Source organism: Amblyomma maculatum, chromosome 10, assembly GCF_055883805.1.
Source record: "Amblyomma maculatum isolate TAMU_Amacu chromosome 10, ASM5588380v1, whole genome shotgun sequence".
In the NCBI taxonomy this organism is placed as follows: domain Eukaryota; kingdom Metazoa; phylum Arthropoda; class Arachnida; order Ixodida; family Ixodidae; genus Amblyomma; species Amblyomma maculatum.
Genome location: NC_139353.1, coordinates 178,391,492 through 178,415,181, shown reverse-complemented (window position 1 = coordinate 178,415,181; position 23,690 = coordinate 178,391,492). Strand labels below are relative to the sequence as shown.

Below are 23,690 nucleotides of genomic sequence, written 5' to 3'. Positions count from 1 at the left end.
GGCGAGGGAAAGGTCTTGGCTTGTAGCTGTCGCCAAATTATTTGATGGGGTTTAAGAGAGATGTATGTGGTGGAGCAAATAAGAGTCGTTGTTGTCGGTAGTGAAGTGTTATGTCATGATAGGTGAGAAGTCTGTCCCGCGTGCTTCCCCAATCTTCGGTATGCCCTGCTCGGTTGACGTGCGCTCGAGCAGTTGAGTGGGCTGCCCGTTAGCGGGGTTGCCTGCTTGGCCGGATACCAAGACGATGTGAGTGGGTCGGGGAGCTGTGAAGCCAGAGAAATGAAGCTTTCGATTTTATTGTAAATTAGTTTATAAGGAAAGAGATGCGCAGTACCTTTCAAAGTCACAAGAAAGTGTGAACCTCCATGACGCTGACGGCTCAAAAAGCTGGCGTAGTGGTTTTATCGTTTCAAAATATCAAAGAAAATTTTGTCAGTGGGAGGGAACCAGACTCATGGCCGAAATGAGGTTATTTGCTACTTCATTCAAATCAAGGCTTACTCTAGAGAATAACATATATATTAATTATTTTAGCTATATATCGAAGGTTTTATGTCACACTACTCCCAATGTGGAACGGAAGAATCGCTTAGCATGGTGCTCTGAAGTCAGCTTCACTTCAGGCACTGCTTGTTTGAAAGTTTAAACATTTCACCGCAAGCGGATGCCTTCAAGCGCAAAATACCACTGTGGACACCCAACAAATATTACTTCAGTAGAAAAAACCTAAATATGTTTCTGCCGAACGAAACAGAGAGTGGAAATGGAGACGTGGACTGAATCACAAGCTTTTATTACAGTTTATACATATGATCAGTTTACATTTTGTTACATTAGGGACACTGAATAAGCAAAACATCCATGGATATACTTTCGAGCAGCTCCTTAAATCAGAAATTTTCAACAAGGGGCGGTGGATGTAATAGATAGGTATATGCGAATTCTTTTCTTTAAATTGACCGTAATTAACAATATATTACCGTAAAAAATTTTAAGCACAATCACGACACTTCTTTATGCAAATCTGAGCTCAGATGTGTAGGCGTTTTGAAGGACTTCAGAGGCGATCGTTTGTACAGTCTTTGGCAAAAGTATACAGCCCAAGCGCTTTTTTTTTTGCAGCCCCGTAACAGAGCTCGTAACGCCACTCTACCGTTTGAAATCTCATAGATGGCAAATCTGGTCCTCATTCTCCTCTAGCTTGCATTCATATTGCAGTATTGCTACCAGGAGCCGCGTTACAGGTCTTAGAAGAGAACGCCTTGGGCTGTATATATTTGACAAAGACTGTACATATGTAGTACACATGTATGGGTAGATATGTTGTTGTTTCCCTCCTAAAAATTACTTATATACCCACAAGCACAATTCACCATAGCTAGAAGGCGATTAGAGCTTCCTATAATGCATACTACAGGATTCAGATGAGAAAATTGAGCAAATAAAGTTAACTGACTGATTTTGGAGGCTGGTACTGAGGCTTACTCAGGTTTAAATTTGTATGAAAAGGAAATAGTAAATAAATAAAAAACGAAAACATTTAGGAATAATAAAAAGAATATTGAAAGTACGGGACAAACAATTAATCCAATCTATACTATTGTAAATCATTTGGACTCTAGAACATTCCCACTGGCAGGTTCCAGCATAGAAGCGACAAGAGAAAGTACAGCCACTGAAGTCAAGCGCAAGCTAATTTCCCGTAACGGCAATTCTAGTAAGCACCCCTGAGCGATATATATCGACGACAAAAAACCGCAGAAGTTTGAATTGCTTCTGGCTTAGCACAATAATAATAATAATAATAATTGGTTCACAGTAAGGAAAATGCGCAGTACCTGTCACGCTTGCTCTGTGGACACCTGATCCGCGCCGTAAGGGAAGGAAGGGAGGTAGGAGTGAAAGTGGAAAGAGAGAAAGGGAAGCCGTAGGGGCGGGGGGCGGCTACGGAATATTTTCGACCACCTGGAGATCTTCAACGTGTGCTGACATCGCACAGCACACGGACACCACTTCATTTCGCGACCATCGAAACGCAGCCGCCGAGGTCGGGTTTAAACCCGGGTACTCCGGCACAGTAGTCGGGCGTCTTACCACTGCACCACCCCGGCGTGGCCTGGCTCAGCACAATATTGCCACTAAGTTCAGTTCAGTTCAGTCGTTCAGTTGTGTCCGACTGTTCGCGACCCTATGGACCATATCACGCCATGTTTTCCGGTCTCTCACTATCTTCCTAACCCCACATAACTGCATCTGCAGCGCACCGAAGATGCCATCTAACCACCGAGTTCACTGCCTACCCCTCCTCAGATGACCCGCACCCTTTCACGACATCAAATCTTTCTCCAGCGACTCCTCTCTTCCCATCAGATGGCCAATTTAGCTGAAGTTTAACTTTATAATTTGACCCTCCCATGAGCAGTCAGGGTTTATGGTCGGCAATATCGACTGATTTGCTCTTCTGGCAGTCCAAGGAACTCTCAAGAGTTTCCGCCAGCACTACAATTCAAACGCGTCAATTCTTCGGCGGTCAGCCTTCTTCACAGTCCAACTCTCGCATCCATACATCACAACTGGAAAGACCATATCACGAGTTATACGGGTCTTAATTGGCAGTCTACCTCTGGTCTTTACTAGGCGGTCAAGGCTAGCCATGGCTCTCTTTCCCAGAAGCAGAAACAGGCCTGCACAAATTCAGCTGGGAACGCGGCAACGAGGAGCAGTTATAAAAGAATCTATTTTGTAGCGTAAATGTACACTACGCTAGTCAGAGCCGAATCTGGCGTGTGCGCCCCGCTCGTTATGCGCATGCGCAAGAGCCGCATGTAATCCCGAAGGAGAAGAAGAAAATGAAAGAGATAGAGAAAAAGAAGCAAAAGAAGAAGGAGAAGAAGAAAAAGAAGAAGAACGCTCGGTCATTCGCAGCTAATGCTTTCGCTACATATTCAGTTCAGCAGCGTTGAGCCCTTCTAATTTTTCCTCCCGACCAGAAGAGAAGATAAAAACTCCCACAAACGACTGGTGCAGAGCTCGTGTTTCTTCTTTCTCGTCTTCTAGAAAATTCTTAATGGGACATATCTTTTGAGTCTCTTGAATATCTCCCGCTCGGTTGGCTGGGGCACGTAGGTCAACGCCGCTAGCGGCGGTGGCTAGTCTGCCACCGAATTTTTATCTGTTGTAGGCCGTCATTGCACCTGCCACCGCTTCGATGGTGGACGACGGTTGTTGTTGCGGCGCGCGTCTTTCTCTCACTCTTCCTTTTTTTCTTCCCTATTATCTCTTCCGTCTGCACGAGGCAGCGGGGTGGTGAAGGATGGCAGTTCCTAACCCTACGAGGCTGGGACGCTAGGTTAATGCCGCTTGCGGCATGGGCTAGCCAGCCACTGATTTTTATTTTTTGTAGGCCGTCATTGCACCAGCCACTGCTTCGGTGGTAGACGACGGCTGTTGTTGCGGCGCGCGTCTTTCTCTCCCTTTTCTTTTTCCTTTTCTTCTCTATTTTCTCTCCTCTCCCCACAATGCAGCGGAGGTGGCTCAGCTACAGAGCCAGTAGCAGGCCTGTGCATTTTCGTTTCCTTCTTCCTACAGCCGCAACAACAACAACAAACCGACAACAATGGCTTACACGGCTCGACCACCGAACTGCGCTCTAAAAGTATCGGTGACATAGATAATGACAGAACTGCACGCCTTTTCGTTTCTTTAATTATCCCTTTCTTCATTTTCTTTCCTCTCTGTTTCTCGTTTCCTTTTTTTAATTTGTTCACACCTGCTTAATATATTCAGCATGAGTAAATGATTACCCAATTGCAAGGTTTCATAATGTGTGCTTCTGTGAAAGGCAACCTCTCCGCTGAAGACAACAGTTAGCCCACGTCAATTTGAAAAAAAAAACCGCTTCGACGTCTTGTTACCCCTGAATTTTTCCTAATCTTAGTAAGAATATTGGTCGCATTAAGTAATGCCTAGGAAGAAGAAGAAGAACTAGGCTGGGCTCCATCCACTACATTACATCATCGCCTTCGTGGAACTACAGCGGATGACTCCAGGCGAGTAGCAATGCTCGCAACAGACCGCCCCATCTTCGCCAGCCGAACCCAACAGCTTCTCACGTTTACCGCGGTGTTCGTAGGCAAGAACAGTATTTTTGTCTTGCCTAACTTGTTGTACCGGCATGGTGGTGTTCCATTCTTCGTTGCCTACGCAGTAGTATCGCTGAGCTTGGTCGTTCCCATCATGCAACTGGAGACCACACTCAGTCAGTTCTCGGGCGCCGGATGCATTGGTATCTTCGACACCGTGCCCGGCATGAGGGGCCTAGGCTACACAATGTGCTTCTACTTCGCTCTCGGACTGGTGACTTTCACAACAAGGTGCGCCTATTCGAGCGTCTTCTTGGTCAACTGGGTGCACTCTCCAATTCCTTGGAAGCACTGCGATCACACTTGGTCCAATGAGTCGTGTTTTGCGCCTCAGAAAAACATGATCCTGTGCGACAGCTTGCAGCAGCGAATAATGGACCGTTACCGAGACTCACAGGAGACGCAGGGGGTGCCCGTCACCGACGGTATGACGACAGTGTTTGTTCCCGAGGCTGAGTACAACACGTTTAACACAGCCGATTGTGTTAACGGCTCCAGCAGCTCAGTGCAGCTCTTCTTCGACTCCAGGGTTCTCCGTCTCTCGGTCGAGGGTAACGACGCTGTGCACCCGGAGATGACCATCACAACGGCAGTACTATGGCTAATCGTGTTCGCCATTGTCAGGAATGGCCTGCAGAACGCACAATATGCAGTGTATGCAATCGTGGCCGTATCAGGGACTACACTGGCGCTCATGTTTACGAATTCCATTGGTCTGAAGGAGAGCAGTCGCGGCGTAAGTCTTCTGCTGGCAAAGCCGATCTCAGGACTGCTGAATTATGAACTATGGAGGGACGCACTCAAGTTGGCTGTCAGCAACGTTGGCCTCTTCAGTGGTTGCTTCTTGAGCGTTGCGCGCTTCAACCCATTCAAAAGCAACATTGGAACGCTGGCGATCACCATGACCCTACACTCTAAAAAAGAAAGGAGTTCTTATCGACTCCTTTTTGGGTAGTCAAAATTTGCCACATATGTGATGCCTTTTTGGGGTTTACCGATGACTCCCTTCGAGCACAAAACACATTGACCCTCCACTGGCCGAAGCAGCGTAAGTGCGACTCCATAGAAAATTGTCTTATTGCCTCCTTTAGGGTGGTCACCAGGCCACTTTTCAGGGATTCAGCAAGACCCTCATTGTTAGAGTGAGAAGACTCTCACTAGGGAGTCACATTGCCGTCGTCGACTCCTTTGACAGTGGCTGCATTGCCTCCTTCAGGGTAGTCACCTGGCTGCTTCTCAGAGGATCAGCAGGACGCTCATTTTTAGAGTAAGAAGACTCTCACTAGAGAGTCACATTGCCATCGTCGACTCCTCTGACAGTTGTTGTCTTGCCTCCTTCAGGGTGGTCACCTGGCTGCTTCTCAGAGAATCAGCAGGACGCTCATTTTTAGAGTGAGAAGACTCTCGTTAGAGAGTCACATTGCATTCGTTGACTCTTTTGACAGTTGCTGCGTTGGCTCCTTCAGGGTGGTCAACTGGCTGCTTCCCAGAGGTTCAGCGTGACGCTCATTGTTTGAGTGAGAAGACTCACATTATGGAGGCACATTGCATTCACTGAGCGTCGGATAGCTCATGTGAAACTGCTAAAGGCAATCCTTATTCTGAGCCTTTTGCTAAACCCCTAAGACGTGTTTGGGTGATCATTAAAAGAATGGTTCTAAAATCCACTCTACTAGGATCGTCCATTTAACTGTGTGGCAGTTCTGCGAGTGTCTGCATAATGCAGTGCATGCTTAGATGAACATATTTCTGCAAAAGACGAGGCTGTAAAAAGCTGACAGCTTTATTAAATGATTATACATACTGAGTGTGTCTAACACACAGCATATAAGACGAAAAAAACACCAACACATGAAAGCAGAATGTCTTCACAAAGGTGGGGAGTGGTGGGGGATTATTCATGCCACTTAGAGAGTGCAAAATAACCAGTGGCCCTGAAAATGTGCACTGCACTTATGAGGGCACTTTAATTAAAGCTGTAAAACACACTAAATTAGTCTTATGCTTTTTGCCAGCTTGGGCTCTAAGTTTTGTTAGCAGTGAAGGGCTCTTGCACCCAACTTTGCTTTTTTTTATTCCAAGCAGGTGCTCAATCACACAAAACATATGCTTCAATGCTGGCGCGTACTCAATGCTATATGCCTAGTACATACAGAAAACCACACAAAATCCCTCTGTCAGGTCAAGGACATTAATGCAAAATGTCTTCAAATGCCACGTGCATTGCTTCAGGTGTAAGCGATCTACTCTCATTGTATACCCTGTTGGGTATGGACACCGCTTGCCTGGTACCTGCCAAATGAAAATGTATTACACTGTCAGTGAAATAAATTGCTTTGGGTCAGGTAAAATCAGAAGGTTAAACATCGTTTTTCATGCACATTGACATCAACCTGTTAGGCTGGCGCCTTTTTAGCCATTCATTCTTGCAAAAAAATTGAGTGAAAAGAATAAACAGAACATGTAGTACAAGCACCCCAATTAAGCTCGTTACACACCCAAAAATAAGTGAAAAGAATAAACAGAACATGTAGAACGAGCACACCAATTAAACTCCTTACACACCCAAAATTGCTACAATATAAGAACTGCTCTGGGTGTTAGCAGCCTGCAAAGGCCTTCAAGTATTGAAAAAGCTAGCCAACATTTCCACTCGAGATGAGTAATCTGATAAGGAGCATTTAATGACAGTGGAAGATGAATTTCAGCAGTCACCATGCTCATGTTATCCTTTCTGCTGCAGCTACAATGTGACCTTTTCTGTTGGTCACATCATGGAAATAAACTTGACACTTTAAGCTTCCAACCCTTAACTCTGTCACATTAGTTTCCAAAACAGCTGCAAATGATTTGTGGTACATTTTGGGCATGGTGCCTATGGCAGCTAGATATATTTCTCAAACATTAGCATTTACTGTACAACTATGTAAGAATATTCACACTGAAAAAGAAGAAACGAAAGAAAATGGAGAAAAATGAAGTTGTCAAAATACCTAGACAATATTTCACCAAATAGAGTTTCCTATTTCTTTTTGGCTATTGTGGCATTAGTGTAAGGACAAATATAGGTACATTTCTTTTCATAAAAGTAACACACAAAAAAATTTTAAGATTTTTTTTACATAACTGTACTTACAAATAATATTTCTCCAAAGAAGTTACAGAGGTCGTGTGAACTTATAGCACTATGCACAGCACGAAGTTATGTAAAAATATTCTCTGACTTTCTAAGTTGTCTACCGGTAACCAATACAGTGCACTATGTACACACTTACCAGTGTACATAGTGCACACTCTTTACTCTAGAAAAGAAAGATACAAAACGCTTAGTAAAAAAATTTTTAAACATGCAAAATGGCAGAGAAGAGCTTTTTAGTCTTCTTGCAAACATGTACAGTCATTGACAAAATTCTGCAGAATGCATGTTTCAATAAAAAAATTATTTTTCTGTGCAGTCAGGTGAAACAGGCGAGTAAAATGAACTGAATCATAAAAGGACACGCTTGTTCCAGTTAGATAAAAAATATCAGCAGACTGACTAGCGAGGCAATGCAGAAATAATTTCTTTTTTGTGAATCCGCATCCTGCAGTTTTGTCCTTGACTGTACATAGCAGTTAAGAAGCAAATTTAAAACTTTATGTTTAATTAAAATTAAAAGAACAGACATCAACAGTGCATGCATTTATGCATTTTCTTCCCTAAAGCAATGTATGAAGCATAAAAGATAATGGAGCAATGCATGAATCACAAAGCCAGGGCATTTGATAAATTTTTTAACAATATTATTTCACAATTTTGAGCTAGTGTTAGTTGTCTGTCAAACTTTTCTGTCCGAATGCTACACTTACTAGCAGAGTTTACTGTTTTACATAAAAGCTACATCATGAACAAACTAGTGTTCAGATCTCTCACTGAAGCCACCATTCCCCAAAATTCTCAGATCTCTCACTGAAGCCACCAGTCCCCAAAATTTCAACCCTGTTGTAAAGAAGTGCATTTACACTCCTTGCAACTGTTAGCATCCTCTGGAGCAGAAAAGCAGTTGCTTCACAGCTGGATATTGCTTAGTTTCACTTTGTCATTTCATGTTGATGCAAAATAAAATAAAAGGCACTTGTACGCTAGACATTCCGGTTTTTGCACACACCACTGGTACCTTAATTTCTTTGATGACAAAACATTGCTTACATTTTTCATTCAAATATGAGGCTGTTACTTACAGTTCTTGGCAATCACCTCTGCATTTTTGATTTCAGACATCACGTTGCAGTTTCCGGACAATACTGACTGTTTGCATCTTGCCGCATGAAAAATGCCATCACTGTCTTCTCTCAGTGCTTCCAGCAATTTCAAATCCACAGAAATGCCCGTGAGTCGATAGAATTCTTTGCAGATCTAGCAGAAATGCAAAAAAAATATATTGTTCACATCTATGGCACACAACAGGGGTTTATCCATATTAAACAGTCTCTTGAATAAGATCTGGCCAAACTAGTTACATGAGAATTGTTAACTTTTATTATTTATAACTTAATTTGCATCGTGATTTCATGCTTCTTGTTAGACCTAAACGTACGCTCAGCAGCTGTAAATTGACATATTCTGTCAACAGATCCAAAAAATACATGCCCAGTGTATTTGATGAATGACATTCAGGTGTAAATTATAACAATATATTTTCTCCACAATGCAAAATACATTCAGACCAAAATACCTAAATCTGGATGCAAAGCTTGTACTCAGAATTTGAATCTGCAAGATTTTCCTTACCGCAGCCCCCTCATTAGCTAAATTAACAGGCATACATTTATTTCCAACCAAAACACTGTGCAGCCTGACTACATTGCACTGTACAACAACAGACACCTCAGCACAGCTGACTTCTATTTTTTGTGTTTCCAATACGAACGTGGTAATTCAAGTTCACATTGATGCTATTAACACATTGCAATTGTTTGCACTGTCCCCTCATCTTAAGCCAGTTATACAATTGGTACGAGCAGAGGCATTTTATTTTAAGTTACTTTTGGGCTGCCTCACCATAATATACGTCCCCTCATCCTACGCAGTGTTCTCAACAAAGCTCACAAAGTCCTTAAAAGGAGAGGTATATGCACAGGATGGTAGTATTTATCAACCACAAATATATACAGAAGCCCGTGCTCTAAAATATAAAATGAACAAAGGAGCCATAAAATTGCCCATTTTGCTTGAACAAAATATTCGTGCACTGCTAGTTTAGAAACGTCACCTCTTTGTCAACCTTCAACGTTGGATACACCTCTAAGAAGTCATTCAGGTTAATCTTCTCAATTTCGAGAGCTCGGCGCCTTGCCGGTGCAGTCCTATCCATGGCGTCCTTCACCAATTCTATATTAGGCATTGTCCTCTGAAGTTCTTTTTTCATGAAGTTTACGGTTTCATTCACAAAAATGGGATAGATTTCAAATGTGGATTCCACCCCAGTCTGAAATTAAAAGCATCATGATGCAACGCGTTGCCTAATGTTCTGTCGAAAAGCAGATAGATACTCCGTGAAAATGCGCATACTGCACTAGTTCTTCAGCATGCAAATAATTTTCTTGCATTTCGGAGTAAGTCTTCAAAGGTGCAACAAGAGCTGTAGGATGCCAGAGTGTGGAAGCCTATGCTTCATACACTGAAAATCATGCTTGGAATACATAGCTGTGTAAGCCAGATTGAAAATCAGACGAAAAATTTGGGGTATACAGTAATGAACATGCTGTTGTGCACTCATTACCTCGCGGCGGAATGAGTTCTCATACTGAGTGTATTAAGCGAGCTTCCTCAATTTGACTTCCTCCTTTTGTGCGTTCACTTCTGGACAGCCAGGCTGCATTCTTTTTCGAATGTTTTTGAATTTGTTCCTCAGGGACAAGTATCAGGAGGCCTGCATAAAGACCAACTGACTAGAACTCAGTTTTTCAATGCAAGATACCTTATTCTGAAATATATTAAAACGTAATTAACAATGATAGCAACAGAGTACTGGCTGTAGCTTATGTGAAGCTAAAATATACATCACCCATGTAATACTATCACTTCACGTATGACAGAACAGGTGACCGACCCTCAAAAGGTGCACCACACAACAGAAATCACTTCAAATGATCAGATTCTGCTTTGAACCAGAACAGTGAAGGCCACTATTCTGAGTAACAACACGCGAATAAAGTAGAACTTAAAGAGAACATAATCATTTCAGGGTAAACAAAAAACTGAAGAAATTAGGAAGCTCAAAATTAGAAGAAAAGTCACTTTACTATACCTTAGGACTTAAATACCGAAGGAAAGTGTCCTAAATTGGGTGGGTAATAACATGCTTGCTCATATCTGAAATACTGCTCTAGAGTAAAACTATGCACTTTTCCACTTTTCCATCAAAAATTTTGGAAACTATAGCAAATCCTTTCTTGCATGCACTGCGTATAAAAAACTAAACTGCTGTGCCGTGCATAAACTGCATATGTGCTAAAACAGCATGTAAATAACAGCAAATATAACCTTACCAATGCTGCATATTACAATTACAATGCAATATTTCAAAAGATTATTTTACCAGCTGACATCAATAAAACTAAGTAGGTGAATTTGCCTGCTCTATTTGTTATTAGAATCAATTTTACAATGCACAAAAAACATTCAGTCTAGTGTAAGCACTTACAAGATGAAGCTGAAAAAAGTTTGAAGTATTTGAATTGCACCAACTAAATTAGGCTGTATTTTTTAAATACCACAGTTAGATAGTTGCATGCCTTAAGTGGCCTATGTTTAATTACCCATCTGCTTATAAGTGCACGTCTGAGGCCTGGTTTTGGCTGTCATTAGTCCTCGATACGTTACTGTTTCAGACTGGTAATGAGTTTTGATTTTCAGCTCTGGCTAGGTTGTTTGCTCTCCACTAGTGACACTAATTCCAATATTTCATTTAACTAACCAAATCCGCTGAATCACAAGAAAGACAAAGCGCACAGCAGGCATGAGCAACATATCAACGGCTCGATTCTGGGATGTTACATTCCCAATGCAGCAGGTCCTCTTTAAGTGGTCTGTCAAATCTTTTCTTCCCAGTTCTTTCTCTTCAAAAGCAAATTTTCAGCTCGTGTGCATGAAAAGGAGGAAATTAACTTCAGGAAGATGTGTTATGCAGGGAAACCCAACCATCTGTTTTGGTAACAGAGTGGCTTCTAGGCCAAGGTAAATATAACTGAGGCAGCAGTCAGTACAGGGGAAGGTAAATACAACTACGGCAGCAGAGATTCACCACTTACATTAGATGCGTGGACATGTCAAAGGCAGTCCAGTCAACTATTTTCTTCCCGAGTTTGTCAGGCATGTCACCCTGCTTTACGCTTCGAACTTCTGAAGCTATATATAAAGGCATTTGTGACAAGGTGTATTGGTCCGCACTTCTTGCACCGTCCTGCCTATTCTCTGTCTGAGGCAGAACATGGAGTGCTCTGTTGATAGGCCTGAAATGTGATAGTAAAGATACGGCCATTGCACTAACTGATAAGATCAAAAACAAAGCTCAAGCAAACAGCTCCACATTTCTAGGCTCCCTCAAAATTTAGAAGCAATTCATTTGGAAAGCAAGTCACCAGACAAGCAATGACACCAGATCATGAAACATTATCCAAAAGGGAAAGACATTATTTGTTTCAGGTTACCCAACATTGTGAAGTATGCACTTCTCTAAGCATTCTCTTCTTAATTCAGTACATAAATCCTAGTTACTCTCAGAATAGATGAATAACTTGATACAAATGTCAATATCTCCCGCAACAGCTTCCCTTAAAAAAAGAGTACATTTATACCTTTCTACAGGCGGGCCATGAGGAGCTTCACCAAGAAGGCGGTTAATCCATGCCCCGTCCTCCAATACTGTCTCAGGGTCAAGGCCACAGGGTCAAGGTCAACAAAACACTTGAATCGGTAGTTGTATACCTGAAATTGAGCACTGATTATGGTGAGCTCATAGGATGACACCAAAGGCATTACCTAAATACTGATGTCATGCTGATGAGGGTTGCCCTTTCCTATTGATCTTAAAACAATATATGGCCCTCATGTCAACCATGAAACAGCAGTTCATAGTATATATTTTAGGTCGCACTAATTTTTGGCTAGACATTGCTTCCTTGCTGCCACAAGAGAAAAGCAAGAGAAAAGCAATTGAAAATTTTGCCAGTTCCAACCTACACCAATTCCACAACAAAAAAGGAGCATCAGCATACAGTGGACACACACACATGCACGCACGCGCATACACAGAGAGAGAGGGAGAGAAGAAAAAAAGGATGCACAAGATAAGCTATGATAACAGCCATTAGCCACGTGTTACAATTATTGTTCTGAAAGTGCCAACTGGCTTTCAACAAATGGCTTGTAAAGCACGCACTATGCACGTGCAATAAAATTGAACTATGGGCATAATTTTGAGTGCATGTATGCATTTCGAAAATACAATCTGCAGTTGCATTTTTACAATTCCATCGCAAGGATAGAAGACAACAATTAGCGTGCGGCTGTCACTCAGTGCAAGAGCAACGCGTACGGACGCGATGGAAACAACGCCTCGGTGGACGGCGAGCCGGAAAGAAAAATGACGCTCAGATTAGCGTTTAAAATTTGCGTAGCTCGGCTTCACCGGCTGGCTCACACACGGCTGATGGTGGCCATAGCCACGAGCATGGAAACGAAGCTCCGAAAATGAAACTATGCGGCTGTAGTGTTTTAGGCCTAGAGGTGGCGGTTCCCCTGTCATCCTCACGCTTTCCGCAGAGTTTCGCAGGCGTGAGTGCGCAGTGCAGTTCTGGCTTTAGGAGTATGAAGAAAGAACGCCGAGCGACACGTCGACGATCGAGAACATGCTCCCCTATAAACCTGTACAAACTAACCGTTGCGAGTCCAATGGCACCCAAATTAACGAGCGCCCGACGCCTTCCTGTGTTTGCAATAAGAATGTACGCTGGCGAAAAATCATCCGTTTCTTAACAGACGGAAGGGGAATTAACAAACTAATTTTTATTCTATATTAGTCTATCCCGCAGTGAACAAAGAAGGTATCGCAAACATGCATCGCACGCGTCAACGATTGCAACACGATAGTGCCAGTGATTGGCCTCAAGTCATCTCTCCTCGACGATTGAGCTTACATGTTTAATGCTCAAGGGCATGATAAAAAGAACATGCATGGCCGCGCAGCCGATTAGCGAGTTTTAATTACTGACGACCGTACGTGGTGCTCATGCGCAAGCAGTAATCGGTATGCAAAACACGGTACCACGTTCATTTTTTTTTCTTTTTTTTTTCTCGTCAAACGTATCATGGTCTTATGTGTCTCCCGTGCGCACGATTTGACAAAGATCCGGAACACACATCACGCACAGCATGCAAAGCGAGCACTCACCTGAATCAGCAGGCGGTCATCCACCAAGTAGGCGAACTCGCTGTCAAGAAGGCTTGCGCCAAGTCAGCGAGCCTCTGGGTGCCTGATAATGTGATCATTTTCTCGACTCCCCGCACGACACCAAACAAACTACCTGCATGGAAATTTGCTCGGCACCATGCCGCCCTTTTCAGCGAATCTGACACTTCTCCCAGCTTACTGCGTGCCCGCACTTCCACAGCGAGGCCTACCGCACGCCACCGCCGAAAATGGTGACCGGCGCAAACAACCCACGGCTGACGCAATGTTTTCGCGCCTTTTCGCTAGGGAGAAAGGGGCAGGTAGGCAAGGAGGTGTTTGCTGCGCATTCATCCTCCTTTGATTTAAGCGTGCTCTTTCCCTCCTCAACGTGATCACATCCTCCACCCCTCTCTTCTTCACCGCGTTGGACTTTCAGCCCGATCAGTGCCTTGGCATGGTTTCGACTTTCCATAGAAGCGCGTCGCACGGTTGGCAGGCGAGGATATCGCATGAACAGGATGCGCTGATCGCGCCGCGAAAAGATTGAGTTACGCTATCGGAAAGGGAACAGGTCTGTCGACGCACGGTTCGCGCGGTTCACAGACCTTGAGCGCTAAGACTTTGCAGCTTGGCTTAGATGCTAACGTAAGAACGCGCAGAAAACTGCACTCTCGTCGGCGCCAGTGTTATCCGCGAAATTGCGCTAAGCTGCGCGGTGCTCGATTTTCCCCAGGTGTGTGTCGGTGGTTGTTCCTTCCCGTTCGTTGCTTGGAAATTCGCAATTGTCTGCCTTGCGTGTTCACCGCCGATGTGTCGCTGATAACTTTCAGTGACTATGACTTCCGCTGCTGTTTTCGATGCCCTAAGTGCCCGTTTTCGGCCAGTAAATTCATAACTGTCGTGTGGCATCTGGAACATGATCACTCTTCGGATCCAAGTTTCATGATCGCGTGTGGCATCGATGGTTGTCAAAAACACTACAAAGTTATGGCGAGCTTCCGAAGCAGCCTTTATCGCAAACCATTTCGTCCGGTGACCACCAAACTGCAGCGAAACTTGAACTCGGAGAATCGAGCTGTAGTGCTGATGCTGCTGGCTCGGACACCTCAGTGGTGGCCAGCGATGAACGCTCTGCCAGTTTATCAGCTCTGCAAAATGAGCCATACTCGCCGCAAGGTTCAGGACGCAAGGAGGTGCCGGAGTCATTGTCTTTCCATGGCTTTGTGACCTTCTTGAAGGAAAACATTCCTAAACTCTTCTTTGATATTGGTGAAAGTAGGAAACTCCCTTACTCTGCGAAAGTTTGTTTAGAAAAATCGAGATCATAATTCAGTCGGCCTTGAAGCAATTTGCTAATCTTGTAAAAGGTGAACTCGTTAAGTGTTTTTCTACCGTGCCAGAATGCATGAGTGGAGTAGTGGATTGCACTCATTTAGCGACCTCTTTAATGACATTCGGTCAGATTTTGGGCTCAAGCATTCCTGCAGGCAACGAGGATTGGGAGATTTGCCTCCTCTTCAGAGAAATCGTTGATATTGTGTTGGCTGACGAAATTCCAGTGGAAACGCTTCTTACCTAGAGAACAAAATTGAAGAATTTTTGTGTTCTTTTCTCTATTGCCATTCATCTACTCGTCTTTTCTTGAATAGACGTTTTCTTTGCTCTGTCGAGGGGAGCTTTTTGTTTAAATCGTGTTTTAAAGCTATCAATACCTAAATTGTATCTCCATGGCCTTTTCATGTTTCCGCACCGTGATGCTTTGGTATGTCTTGCGTGGTTGTGTATGCTGCTTCCGCTGCTTCATTTTTAGTACGGCACCATCTGTGATCCTTTACGTGCACTGTAAATGAGAACCCACCGGTTACGCCGACGGCAACGCAGCTCAAGCCAAGAACGGGCGCATAGGAGTTGCATTCTAAATGTAAGCAAAATCTAACAATGGCCTAACAAGTGGCAAGACAGCGTAAAATAAAGTGCTTTCACAAGTTCTTTTTTTTTTTTCAGCAGCCGTGTTAATCCCTACCCGCCGTCTTTGGCCGTGACTCCGTTAAGGCCACGTGGAGAGTCAGACGCCCGCATTAGAGAGGGTTGCAAGAATTGATTCCTTCTGCGACTCCTTTCGTACAGAAAGGAGTCGCAAAGTGGCAGAAAGGAGTCAAATTGCTGTGACTCCCCACACTCGACTCTCTTTTTTTTAAGAGTGATACTGCAACTGTTATCTACGGGGCTGTACGGTCTACTATTCTTTGCTCATGCCGGCTATTTGTCTTCTGCTATGGACACGGACATTGAGCACATCCTCCAGGCAGTGGACGCTGAGCACGTGATGATGCCAGAGGCACTGATATTTCTGGACAGTACGGGCATCGGTTGTACTCTGTACTTCACCTGGTTGCTTTCCCACGCCCTCGGCTACATGCTGATAGGCCCTGAAGTTTTTCTAGAGGCGGTGTTATTTGAATTCCCCGAATTTACATGGTTCCGAAATGAACTTTGTTTCCTTGGCTGCTGCTTATTCTACATTCTCGGGCTCGGTCTCACTACTACACCAGGACCATACATTATGAAACTCCTGGGGCCGAATGTCGAGATAATCGCAGCGCTTTGTCTTCTTCTCGAAGTGTTGGTATGCGTACATCTTTACGGACTTGACCGCATGATGATCGACTACCACGCCATGGTGGGACACTACCCGAACTTGTTCACACGCATCTCATGGGCCATTGGTATACCTATACAGCTGGGTCTTCTAGTCATACTAGAGGTGATGCAGCCGAGTATTGATGGATACAGAAATGTTACATTCAGCACCATAGAAAAGCTCTTTGGGGTATGGATCATCGCGTTCGCAGTCAGCTTCATTCCCTCTTACCTAATCGCACTTCTGACCGCTTATCCTTGGGAGAAGCTGATGATTCCTGCAGTCACTCGGCTTCCCGGAGACAAGGCGGCGACCAACGAGTATCGAGTTCTGCTCCGAGATTTCGGCTATGCCTCGAAGAGTGCGGCACTGTTCGGCGTCGAGCAACCAAGTGGGGTCACCAGCGGCCAGACGAGCGTTGGTGGAGCAGGTAGCCGTGGTGATACAGTGACCGTCGCGGAGACCATAGACCCTCGAGAGATAGCAGCGGGAACGGAGCGGTCGGTAACCTTTGCACCGGACGTTTTGACGACCCCTCATTATACCGAGAATTTCAACGACATGCTGGACCGCCACTTCGGACTGCGCTCTTCGCGTGCGATAACGCCGGATACCACTTTCGGGCCCGGATTTCTCCTCGATGATTCATCAATGACCATTCCATGCAAGGGGCCTGTTATAACTTCTAACCTGGAAGAGATTCCCGCTGAAGTGTTTTCGAAAGAAGACGTTGAGGAAATTCGGAAGGCAATAGAAGACGACGCGGTGCCAAAGGCACGATCCCCTGTGGTTGCTGCTGAGCCGAAATACGAGCCCTTTTCGCCTACAAACATTGTTACACCCTTGGCTGAGATGAAAACGGAAGTCACAGAAGAAAAGAAGGTAAAGAAATCTCCTTCAGCAATTAAGGCACCGCAAACGAAGCAAAAAACGGACGTCACAGAAGAAAAGAAGACAAAAAAACCTCCCTCAGGGGTCAAGTCACCACAGCTGGGGCTTCCTTCGGACGCTGCACAGCTTTTGAAGTCTCCTGACGAGCAGAGTGCCAGCGCGAGTCCGTCAACCAGCGATAAGCGTATCGGCCAGTCGACGTCCAAAGAGACAACCTCATTGAAGAAAATGAAGTCGGGAACATCACCACGACATAAAAAGAAGGCATTCAAGCATACCTCGTCTAAGAGAGGATCCAGCAGAAAATCAAAGTCATCCAGTGCAGATGACGTCAATCCACCTGTGGAAAAAGGAGCAACACCAGATGGGAATGAAAATAATTATGAGTGATACAAAACTGCTCGCGCGTAATTCCCATTTAGATGTAGAAGTATATAACTCTCAGAAGCTGCAGCTTTTTGTTTCCATGACTTCCTAGTAAGATATCTCCTACGATATTGCTACCATCAATGTGTCTTTCGCTCAGCTATAAATTTACCAGTAATTATAATAATCCATAAAATATGTTGTCTTTGTAGCTCAAACTGATCGATTTGTTCATATTTATCAATAATTTTTTTACGCACCACATGTTTAAAATATTCAATTGTGTTCTCATCTTCATTGTAGTTTACTTGATAGCACTTTCAACCGGGTTCGAACCCGACCTCGGCGGCTGCGTTTCGATGGAGGCGAAACGAGGACGCGTCCGTGTGCTGTGCAATGGCAGCGCACGTCAATGATTCCCAGGTTGTCGAAATTATTCCGTAGCCCTCCACTGCGGCTCCTCTTTCTCTCTCTCCACTTTAACTCCCACCTTCCTCCCTTTCCTAACGGCGCGATTCAGGTGTCCACAGACACAAGTGTGACAGATACTGCGCCTTTCCCTTCCTGTGAACCAATTATTATTATTATTATTGATAGCACTTTCATGATTTTGTGAACTGTTCAAATCGTTCCATATAATGGTTGAATATTATCCGCACTACCTCGGCTGTTTAAGTGACCGAATAGTTGCCGCTACAATCTGGGAACCCCGAGGCGTGAAGTGGAATATCATTTCAGATTTCAGATGATGCAAAGGTTTTAAGGAGTGTAATCTCTTACCTTTGAAAATAACTAATAAATGGTTTAGAGGAAATCAAGGATGCATTTATCTGTCACACTTTTCTCTGTGGACATCTGAACCAGTCGTAAGGAAATGGAGGAAGGTCGAAAGAAAAGTGTAAAGAGGAGCCGTAGTGGAATGCTTCGCGTAATTTCGACCACCTGGGGATCTTTAACGAGTACTGGCATTGCGCAGCATATGGATGCCTGTTCATTTCACCTCCGTCGAAACTCGGCCGCCACAGTCGTTGTTGTTGTTGTAGCTGTAAGAAGGAAAAGAAAATGCACGGGCCTGCTACTGGCTCTGTAGCTGAGCCACCTCCGCTGCCTCGTGCAGATAGAAGAGAATATAGAGAAGAAAGAAAAGGAAGAGGGAAAGAAAGACGCGCGCCGCAATGACGGCCTACAACAGATAAAAATTCGGTGGCAAGCTAGCCCCCGCCGCAAGCGGCGGTGACCTACCTCCCGCCACAGTCGAGACGGAAGCCGGATAATGCCGTTCAATAGCCGAGCAACTTAACCATACAGCCACCGTGCCGGGTATGGCGGGCGAACTAGTAGCAGAAGGACGTGGGTGGTACAAAAAAGGAACCGTCGTTACGTGTTCAAACTGTTGAACCCAAATTTGGAACCTAGGAGTAAAATTAGAATGTGACTACCACTCGGTGGGCAAGCGCTTTGGACATCTAATCCTCTTCAGTCGAACATCGATCGGTAGGGCGCTCAAATATATATTAATATACAGATGTCATCACGCTAAAACCTTATGGATTGTGGTAGAGAGACCAGAGCTTAAAAGCCCAGCACTAAATATATTCTGAGTTTGATGTAAGAATCCCAATATCGACATTTGGGGTTTCAAAGCTCAAAATTAGTGTTTGCAGTCAGGTGCGTACATGGCGAACCACTAGTCGTAGAACAACCGGGTTGTATCAAACTATTCCCCTCGGTGAGGTCTGTATGAAATAGAATTGCAATACATATTAGCTTACACTCTTGCATTTCAACGACTATCGGCGTTGGTGGGATTTTTTTAACATAGAAGAAAAAATATGGGCGATTATCTCTTAGGTACAGAAGTCGTTTTCAATTTTTGAGGAAGTACTTTCCGCAATGCTAAAAGGGAGATAAGAAATTTTTTGAGCGCTTCTTTGCAGAATACTAATCCGAATTCCCAGGCGGTCGACTGGATTGGAAAACTTTTATTTGGTCACTCAAGCAGGTCTAAGCAGAGACGTACGAGATGGCCGCTAGTCCATGGCTGGCGGGAACCTCATTAGCCCACTCGATCGCCCGTAGTTGAATCTTCGGGTTCGAGCTGACCAGCAAGGCTTCCCATTGCTCGGGAAAAAAGAACTGTATTAGTGGCGCCTGCGGCGGATCATTTGCGAAGTTCCAAAGAACGTGGTCATATGTCGCTCGTTTGCCGTATTTAGTCCAGTTTGGTTTGTACTGGCCTGGGTGCATGGGGGAAGCACCGCCGGTTGTCGAAATTGCTCTGGATCCCTCCACAGTGGCACTCCTTTCTCTCTTTGGGCTTTCACTCCCTCTTTCCTCCCTTCCCTTATGGCGCGGTTCCCGTGCCCACGGAATAAATGTGACAGGTACTGCGTCTTTCCTCTGCTGTGAACCAGTTATTATTATTATTATTATTCACGGTGACATCTATATAGATAACAAGACACAGATAAGAAATGCTGGTTCATTCAGCCGTATAATTTTACATCAACGTCGCATAAGCCAACACAGCGAGGCTAGGTGTTGTAGGCAAATTTTCAGGAGTATTTGAGTGTAAAGGACCGACAGCATACTGCATGTCACTTGGTCCTACTCCAGGAGTAGTATTAGTTGGAAACGAATTCAGACTAGATTCAATCGCACTCAAGAAACCAGCAAAAAACAAATCGCGTAAACGAGAAAAGTGAAGTAAACATATTCGCAGTGATTTTTCTGAGATTTTTCAAAGCTGCGTTCAGAAACCATGAGAGATACGTCGTGCTGTCAATGCACTTTGCTTTTACTTCAAGGTGAACTGCTAACATCATGCAGAAAAATGAATACCCGACTAAGTATTATATCCACTAATAAGCTTTATTCCTTTCGATTTTAGGGCCCAATATTATTTTAAAAATTGAAGGCCTTTATCGATACATAAAGGAGAGCCTATTCTTTTAAGTTCTGTTAATCGGCATCGTGTCTGGAATTACCGAATATGCAAAAATTTGCCGGTGATTACGTTTCTTCCTAATACGAAATTTCAGCACAACTGATCTGGTGATTCAACTTTTTCGATTGGTGCAAATATTTTGATCTAGACATCTATATACAATTACAGACTGTTTTATTTGTCACACATATTCCTTCAAGAAACACTCCACTAACAGTTCTTGATTGTCATGAAGGAAGCTTTTTGGTCGAAGAAGTGAAGATAGCAGTTAGGTTATCGGGAGGTTGCGGGAGGCAGTGCGTGGGCCCATAGAAACGTTGAGCGGCGAAGAGACTAATGTCACAAGCTGCAGACGAGAAGAGAGAACCGTCACAAATATCTTATAATCCACGGTTGCGTAAGGGTATCGGACGGTACGCCTCAACAGTTTTCAACTGACATAAGTCTGTGGTTTTGGGGATTAGTATGGCGTGATAAGAACAAATAGCAGTGACTGACTGATGCCGCTGACGCCGCTAGCAAGCCAAGACAACGTGGCTCTGCGTTTCGGCTTGAGATGCGCGCAAAATGATCTGCTGATGGTGGTAACAACTTTTATTGCCACGAAATGAAAGGAATTATTTCGGGCTGGGGCGAGTCTAGGGTGGCCTCCAGTCGGGAGCGACCTCTTGAGCTCGCGTGACGAGGGCCAGTTGCGTAGTTTTCCTTGGGCTGGCCAACAGCTTGTCCCATTCCTCCGCTGAGGGAGCTGGCAAGAGTGTCTTTGGAGGGGGATTGCTGGCGCATTCCCACAGTATATGGTCTTGAGTGGCCTGCGTCCCGTCACCGCAGTTTGTAATTAACGATAGTCGGTAGGGGCTAAGAATGGTTTTTGTTTGTAGGCGTCTGAGTGTCGTGGCTTGCGCCCGGTCGAGGTCGGGGTGAGGGGCGGGGTACGTGCATCTTAGCTCGCGATAAAAGTTTGTTACCTCCGCGTATGTGCGCGGTGCCTCCACAGGCGCGCCCGTTCCCGATAGATCTCCCGTCTCCCGGTTGGTTAAGCCTCGGGCTAGACGGTCGACCCCTTCGTTTCCGGAGTTACCCGCGTGAGCCGGAACCCATACGAGATTGATGTTGTGATTGAGAGATCGGTTGCGCAGAATTCGCGCCGCGAGTGCGCTTACAGAATTTTTGTCGAAATTTTGAACGGCGCTTTTTGAGTCGCTTAGAATAGTTTTGGTGTGGGGATCCGCGATGGCCAGTGCGATAGCTACTTCCTCTGCCTCGCATATGGAGCTAGCATGAAATGTTATAGCGTTAATGAAGGTTGACTTTGGAGTGGCCATACATGCCACGTATGCTCCGTTTTTTATGGGCTGAGCTGCATCCACGTACACTGCTTGTGGATCGTCCTCGTACTGTTTCTCAAGGGTCTGTGCCCTTGTCTTCCTGCGGGCATCATGTCTACCTGGTAGCATGTTTTTGGCTATTGGTTTAACAACTAGTCTACTAGTTATGTCAGCCGATAAATGGGATGTTGCGCACACCTCCTCAGTGGGGTGTATGTGGAGCTTGTCGAGAATTACGCGTCCCGCAAGGCTGCGTGACAGGCCGGTCACTTGTGCTGTCTTATGGGCTTCAATTAGTTCAGTGCCACAAGGCAGTCTACTGGGGCCACTGCTTTTCAATGTATATGTAAACGATATTGTTCAACCGAATTCTGATGCCTGTTATGTTCTTTATGCCGATGATACCAGCATGTTTGTTTCTGGTCATGATATACACGAAGTAGTTGCAAAAGCGGAAACTGAGATGTCTAAGATAATCAATTGGTCCAACGCCAATGGTCTTAAGATCAACGCAAATAAATCTAAAGCCATAATTTTTAAACCAAGAAACAAACAGGCTGCAATAGATCGTCCTTTAACGCACGGTACAGCTACTATTGAAGTTGTTAACCAACATAGGATTTTAGGAGTGACATTTTCAGCTGACCTGACATGGTCGCACCACATTGATTGTTTGAACAAGTCACTGTCATCAGCTGTGGGAGCACTTGCCAGATGTCGTTATTATCTGCCTGAAAAAATAAAAGTTCAAATTTACCACGCATTATTCACATCACATTTAAACTATTGTTCGCTTGTTTGGGGAACAACAACGATCGGCAACATTAACGCAATTTTTCTTTTACAGAAAAAAGCTCTTCGTAATATTGCTAATGTATCGTATTACCATCCGACAGAAGCACTGTTTCTCAAGTATCATATAATAAAAGCACAATATTACCTACAATATCGCTTAATATATACTTTCTTTTTTGCAAGCAATGATCTTCAAACGTTTTTAAAGAGCTCCGCAAGTTTAAGCAAACAAAAAAGCGACGACCGCACCCGCAGCTGTGACAAGTGGTTTGTTCCGCATCGGCGTACCGAATATCTCTGTCAATCCTTACAATACCAACTTCCGCTTCTTCTCAATGACTATGAAAAGAGGGCAATATATTTCGAGACTTTCAATAAAAAAAGATTGCGACATTATTTTGTAACCAAATGAACTACTTATGTTTCAATAACCATGCTCACTTTGTGATTAGAGTTGTACTGACGTGTCAGAATTCTGTAGGGCTCTATAAGTTTCATTGTGAATTGAGGCCTAACGCAAATTTCTTATACTTTCCATGAATAACTACTGTTTTGTTAACTACTGTACTTTGAATTTTTGTTAGAGTTTGTTTGAACGGATGTTAAATTGATGTGAGTCTACACTGTAATTTACTGTGGGACAACTGCTGCCGTGTATGGGCCCTCAGGCACTCTTCAAGCTGTTCTAGAACAGCTTTTTTCGCCTGAGGGCCTTCAACCTTGAGTTGAAAATAAATTGAATTGAATTGAATTGAATTGAAAGATAGTGTGTTAAAAATTCCTAACTGCAGTAGTCGATCTGAGTTAGCGTATACTGGTAAGCTAAGGGCCGCTTTGTATGCTGTTCTAATTATGCTATTAAGTGCATGTTCGTCCCTACGACGCAGATGATAGTACGGGCAAGCGTACATGATTCTGCTTATCATAAAGGCTTGGATAATCCTGCACAGGTCGGCTTCTCTCATACCCCTGCGACGTGTGGCAATGCGTCTCACCAGCCCACCTATCTGGTGCGCCGTGACGCGTAGCCGGCGTATAGCTTCTGTGTTCTGCGTATTATTCTGAATCAACATTCCGAGAACTCTGATCGTGGCTACCGGGGGTATCGGATGGTTGTCAATGTGTAACTGGATAGGTTCTCGAGAA

The 23,690-nt window shown here is 44.3% G+C and overlaps 1 protein-coding gene and 1 long non-coding RNA gene across 2 annotated transcripts; one reads left to right on the top strand and one right to left on the bottom strand.

The window, feature by feature from the left end:
- Window positions 1-4,059: 4,059 nt before the first annotated feature.
- On the top strand, window positions 4,060-5,097 carry LOC146178019 (sodium-dependent nutrient amino acid transporter 1-like). The gene has a single exon (XM_084581667.1). It carries the CDS (start codon window positions 4,060-4,062, stop codon window positions 5,095-5,097), a length of 1,038 nt encoding a protein of 345 aa, XP_084437793.1.
- A 557-nt stretch (window positions 5,098-5,654) lies between these two features.
- LOC146178018 (uncharacterized) lies at window positions 5,655-14,131 on the bottom strand. The gene is made up of 5 exons (XR_014701419.1): window positions 13,577-14,131; window positions 11,982-12,111; window positions 11,436-11,636; window positions 8,364-8,538; window positions 5,655-6,434 (listed from the first exon to the last, which is right to left on the bottom strand). It is a non-coding gene; the product is annotated as an uncharacterized LOC146178018 (long non-coding RNA).
- Between the last annotated feature and the right edge of the window lie 9,559 nt (window positions 14,132-23,690).